At 41.7% G+C, this 6,329-nt stretch overlaps 1 protein-coding gene across 1 annotated transcript in view; it reads right to left on the reverse strand.

Moving 5' to 3' along the window:
• LOC104625678 (patatin-like phospholipase domain-containing protein 7) overlaps nt 1–6,329 on the reverse strand; it is a gene marked incomplete at both ends in the record, with an annotated part of 62,881 nt that overhangs the window by 46,942 nt on the left and 9,610 nt on the right. The window contains 2 exons of the mRNA XM_010293370.1: nt 2,031–2,180; nt 4,449–4,509. Of these exons, the coding sequence (XP_010291672.1) occupies nt 2,031–2,180; nt 4,449–4,509 (211 nt within the window). The remainder of the gene's footprint in view (nt 1–2,030; nt 2,181–4,448; nt 4,510–6,329) is intronic.

Here is a 6,329-nt window from a genome sequence, read left to right on the forward strand (position 1 = left end):
CGCGCCGGCTGCTCGCCAAGGCCCTAATGCACGTAACGTTTCAAATTCCCCATGTGTAAAATGGGCTCAGCTCTAACGGTCAGGTGAATACCAAAACCGTCTAAAAATAAACCCAAGTTTTGCTCCACAACACTGACTTTACTCATTCCATTTTTTGATGCAAGAAGTCAGAAGAAAAATCATTCAAAAAAACCAGCCCCTTCCCTTATAGCAAAGCACCATCTGGCACATGGCTCAGAGCATTTTGTCACACACCGATAAGGAATACCCAAACAATTTATAGCCGTAGTATAAAGGAGAAAATACAAAAGCTACCAAAAAAAAAAAAAAGAGAGAATGCTGCTTCTGCTAAACAATTAAAAAAAAGCCTGCATGAAAAAACCCTCAGCCCTGTACAGTACGTAAACACACAGAGCGAAGCATCGGCAGAAGGTTAACCGCTGTCTCGGAGCGTTGTGGGGCTGAATAAGCTCTAGGCTGACCCGAGGAACAGAGGCTGTCAAGGCCAGGGAGCCGGCTCTACCAGCTGTGTTTTGAACCATATGGCTAGCTGTGTTTTCACACAACACTTTCCTCTTCCCACTTCAGCCGTCTGCTCTATTTTGGCAAGAACTTCAGATGCCAAGGTTGTATAGTACCATCTATAGCTGCGAAGCACTACACAGACATCAGTTTAGGAAAAGAACAGAAAAAAGAAGAGTGAACGAGGAAAGGCCAAGTGATCAACACAAAGCCCCTCATTTGTTACGTCCTAGTTGCTTTTAACTAGAGTGGTTCTTTTTATTCTGAATAGTCCATCTACCTCCTTAAGTTTCTGTTTGTTTTACTTACAGGCTCCTAGTGCTGTCACACACCAAAACAGGCTGGCAGCAAGCCATAAGAAGTACCCATCAGCGATATAGCTACGGCTGAGATCTCTGCTCCCTTGCGGACGTAAACTTCTTCTGCCGTCTTAAAACAAGAGGAATCTTCAAATGCCCACAAATTAGTGCTCACTGTAGCACATCTCCACCATAAGCTGCATAGGAATTCTTATTGCAAAAGGTGGTAAGAGTTCAAGCATCAACAGCTTTTTCCTGTGCGTGCTCACCTAGAAGATTTTCTAAGCAGGATAATAAGGGCCAGCTCCAGCTACCCTTAAGGTCAAAAAGAAAATAACCAACAAATGTAAGTGGTTATACCTCCGGCATCATGTAACCTGTACTTCTCAAAATAATAAGCCATAAGATAGCAGACTATCAATTCATCAAAGGACTACAGGACATTTACTCAAGACATCTGTGATAGTGTATGACGATGAGAAGAGGATGTTCAGGAAATGTCAAACTGTAGTATTAAGCGTGAACTGAATTGTGAATCGAATATATGGTTTTGTGAGCAACTGGAACTTGCACACACAACTTCACCAATGGATAAAGCAATTAATGACTCAACTGTGAGCTGAATACATGGTTTTGTGAGCACGAGACAGACAAACAAGCTGGCGACAAATGGGACAATGATTTAAGACTTCAGTTTGGACTTCCAGTGCCAACCTGGGTCTCCTCCACAAGCCACTATTAAAAAGCCTTACGGTTGCCACCCTCTGCACTACCTCAACAAAACAAAACTGCATAGGAAATCCTTTGCTGGATGAAGCTGTACAACTGAGGAAGCCTGAGAGACTCTCATACATGAGAGAGACAGACTCAGACAGGCACCGTGGGAACTGGTGGTGGGATTTGTCCACTGGAGCGCCTGCAGCCTTCGGAGTGCTGACGGCAGCCAAGGCAAGAGGCCAGGCAGATTGGCTGATACTTCCGCGTCATTAAGGCCACAAGGTTTTCCACTAAAATTAAATACACATTAGGGGTGGGAAGAGAGAAGCCAGAGGTCATGAAAAAGGCTGATTCTGAGCACTGCTGTACCGCTGCCCCTCCTAACGCAGCATGAACCCACCTTTGACTAATGACAGGTACCTGGCCGTACCTCTCTAAGAAGATAAGCAGCATTTCTTTCGCATGATGCAGTAACGTGTAAACGCTTCTTACCCACAGCGCTGAGAGCATGCTTGAGCTCCAGAGTAAAAGCTGTAAGTGGCACCTCTTCAGACACCGGCATAATTGCTACTGTGGAGAGATTGCTGGCAGGATTTCCAGCATCCCACTTGCTACTCGAGCTGTGTAAACCAAGAGGATGACCTGTTTGAAAAGAAAAAATTTGCCATCAGCCAACCCAGCAAGCTAGATGTTATTTCATTGTTTTCAACTGTCAGGCAGCGAGGAAAGTGTCACTGAATTGCTTAACCTAAGATAAATGTAACATCTTCCACATCACATAAAAGGAAAGAGTTCCCACATATTTCATCCATAAGAGGATGAAGATCAATTTCCATTATTTTTGGCTGCTGACATAGCATGCGTGGGTAAAAAAGTCAGGCAATGTTAAAAATATCTGGATGTCAGGAACAGCTTAAACACAATGTGCATTTACCCGACCTGTTAAGAAAAAGATAAAAAGGCACTCTGAATCACTTTGAATGGACACGACTTTGGGACAGGCATTGATTCAGCCCAGAAGAGGAACTAGCTTAAATAACAAAACCCCAAAACCTGCTGTCAGTATCAAAATATTCCAAAAACTAACATTCCCTTTTTATGGTATTCCTGATCAAGGAAATAAATACCTGTTTTCAACAAAAGTTCCCATAGGGAATGTGTATCTCCACCTATTTTCACTTCTCTCCAAGAGGGGAAAATGAGGAGCTTTACAGATACGTGCTTAGGATTACTGAAATAAAATACGGCATCTCTGAAGTAGCTGCAAAGTAACTGTGGAAACATCTCCAATATAATATGGCAAGCTGAGTAAGGATAAAGTGTTAGGGCAGAGGAGAGCATTTTTTGACGGAAGCATGTGATGCGTGTCACACGGATCTCCCTAGAACAGGAACAGATCAATGATAGGGGTGTTCTTTTTATTTTGGTACTATTTCTTTCCTCTTTAAATAAGCCTTCTCAGACAACCTGACATTGCTGCTGATGCCTATCAACTCAGCTCTAAGTACAGAATAAACTTAGTGTCATCTACGCTAGGATTTAGGTCCTGCTTATCGCGTTTCACCCAGCAAAGGCCTAAGATGCACCATGAAGATGAATTATTGAGATGGACATATGGAAGTACTTAATATGCCATATGAAAACTCATTCAAAGCCTACATGCAGGATTGACAGTACACTGCAGGACACAAAGAAATAGCAGATAAACCTTTTTCAAATATATTCAGCAATTGACTTATTCATTTCAAGTCTTCTAAAATAACTCTGCACAGAAGATTAAATAGTTTTTCCACTCTTTTTGGCAATCTTCAAGAAGATATTTGTAAGTTCAAACAAGCTGCACATCACTGCTCAGCTCCTTCATCCCCACCAGTCCTTTCCTCTCAGAACTTCGGTGGCGATTCGTTGATTGAACTCCTATTACTGTCACTAATTTTCCTCCCATTTTCTCCAGACTGCGTATTGCCCTATTTCCCAAGGGGTGTGGACTCTGCCTGAAGCCACAAAGGCATTGCAGCACACGCAAAAGTTTAAACACAATTTAATTTAATAATAAATAATTTAATAATCAAATAATTTAAGTACAATCACTAGAGATTCATACACAACTGACTGCGTACAGAAAGCTGAGCATGTAAAGAAAGAGCGAACTTTGAGATTCTCTTCCCAAAACTGCTCCAAAACATGAGAGTTGGCTACCTCATTTTCAGCCTCCTTGGAAAATTGCTAAAACAGCAATAAAAGCAATGCCATAGAACGCCTACATTAAAAAAAAAAAAACACCCACAAACCAACAAACCACAAACAGCAAAGAACCTCACAACACCCAGCAGTTAACGTGCATCTGTTTTCTTTTAAAAGCTGCCCAAGAAAACAAACTATATGGAAAATTTCCTCCTACTCACTTCAGTTTAGTCAGTAAATATACTTTGTTTTACCTCTGCCACATACAGAAAGCTGAAGAACCAATCCATAGCAGACCATTTCCTCTCAGACAATTCATTAAGAGAATGTAAATACAGACATTAAGTGAGTATACATGCAGATGCCGCTCAGCACGACTCTCTGATTCAAGTCCACTATAGCTACTAATTCCAGTGCTCCCTTTGAGCTCTTCTCTCGCGAGAAATTTCAAGGAACTTCCCCTGCACGGACGCAGCGGTACTACTCTTCTATCTCAATTGCAAATCATTCCATTCCCACACTTAATTAGCCATGCTTCACCAAGAAAAAAAAATTAAAAATCTACACATATATAATAAAATCATCATCCACTTGTGACAACAGCTGAAATCTTTAGAGAGGGATTGTCTTTTCAAGTACGCACTTTCTGCTTCCCGATTTCACAATGTAAATCTAGCTGCAAGGAAGCACCAGCATCAATGGGAGTAGTCCAGGAATGAGTCTTACCTCCCTGCTGAAGACTGCCAAGAATCTTCTCGCCCAGCAAGTGAATAAGTCTAGTCACAACCTAGCCATGGGAGGGAAAGAAAAAGAAAAGAAACAAACACTCAGGCAGAATGTACTAAAATAGTGCATCTAAATGGATGCTTTCAAACGTTTGTAAGGCATTATCTCAAGTTGAACCGTACAGAGATAAGGTTTTATAATCGTAACTTTGTTCTGGCTGTAACGTACGGTGACTGATCATTTGTCTTGGATTTCTTTTACCTTATTTTACTCTAATCTGGAATAACAAGAAAACAAAACCAAAAAAAGCCAAAACCAGGCAGTATTTAACTTGCTTTGGGAACAACAACAAAAAAATCCAATTATTTTGGGAAACGTGTCTAATCGTATCTTCAGTTCTCCTCTTTTCCTCTGCAGCGTGCTTGCACCTCTCGGTCACTCTCCCTGTTCGGAGGCTGTGGCACACCTCCACCTTCTGCAGGTACGGAAGGCTCCGGTCTGCACTCAAACAGATCTTGCTTCCGCCTGAGCCCCCGTGAATCAGTCAATGTTTACAGTAACCATCTTGAATAAAAGGGTAACTTGTATTATATAATAGTTATATAATTATACTATACATATTTATTATATAGAATATGCATTACATATTTTATATGTATATAATTTCTATATTATATAAATAAAAGGCTACTCTAAACACCTGTAGAATCAGCACAAACTATCTAAGAAATTGCTTGCCCCCTCAAATCACGTTTGCATGGTTTTGAAAGGACAGATTTTTTTCCCAGCTTTTTCCCCCCAATGGGACTTTCATCAATATAAACCAATACTCAAATAGCCAGGCATATCTGAAAACTGACAATCTTATCTCCAACATTAACAATCCAGAATTCCCAGCAAGTGCTGTAGCAGAAGACTAGTAATTGCAACACCAAGGAGTGGTAGTCTTGGAAAATGCACCATTTATTCTGAAAAGCTAGGCACAAATGTTTTACCAAATAAGGAAAGAGAGATTTAAATGCATTAAGAATTAATAAAGCAATCATTAGATACGGTCCCCCAGACAAATACCTCTAATCTTCAGGAGGACATAAAAAAAAAAATAAACCAAAACCCACAACAACAAGAGCTCTCCAAACTCTTAACAAGCTAAACAAGCAGCAGCTTGGGTTTGGAGAAGAGAGAGATGCTGCTGCCCTAAGAACAAGCGCTTCAGGATGCATCTTTCAAATAAAAGACCACGTAAGCATCAAGACAGGTCAGCATGCCCATCAGAATCATTTATATATAGTGCTTAAAAAAAAAAACCCCAAATGATAAATTCTCCCAGACAATGAAACTTCATAGCTTTAATAAGCACCAATATTTTTTAAGCATCTGTAGGAGGAAGGGAGAAGAGCAAACAGGGAGCTTCCAACACAGTGCGACTTAGAGCAGAGCAGGGAGCTAAACAAAGTTATTTGAGCAATTTCTGTCCCACAGCCGTAACTGCAAGTTCCTGAAGATGCCACATCACCCATCTGCTCATCCAAGATCACCTCCTTCAAAGTTTCTCTGATTTGCACCAGTAGCAGACACGATCGTCCATACCCGCTTTGCCGAGACACCGATGCAGCGCAACCGCTGCCACCAACAAGCGATGGCGGAACGACGGCAGCTCCCAACGGCAGGCGAGCTCTCAGCCTCCTTCCCCGTCCTGGAAGCTCAGACAGGATCTAAAGTGCTTCCGTTTGTCCAAAATATAGCAAGAGCTGACGAGCACCCAGCGGGCTCGTTACCACTTCAACAATGCCAAGATCTGCGGTTCTGGGATTCAATAAAAGGCGCTGGGTGTAGCTACAGAAAACTGCCCCAACTACAGGGAGCAGGGAGGGAAAGAGG

Source organism: Phaethon lepturus, unplaced genomic scaffold, assembly GCF_000687285.1.
Source record: "Phaethon lepturus isolate BGI_N335 unplaced genomic scaffold, ASM68728v1 scaffold2778, whole genome shotgun sequence".
In the NCBI taxonomy this organism is placed as follows: Eukaryota; Metazoa; Chordata; class Aves; order Phaethontiformes; family Phaethontidae; genus Phaethon; species Phaethon lepturus.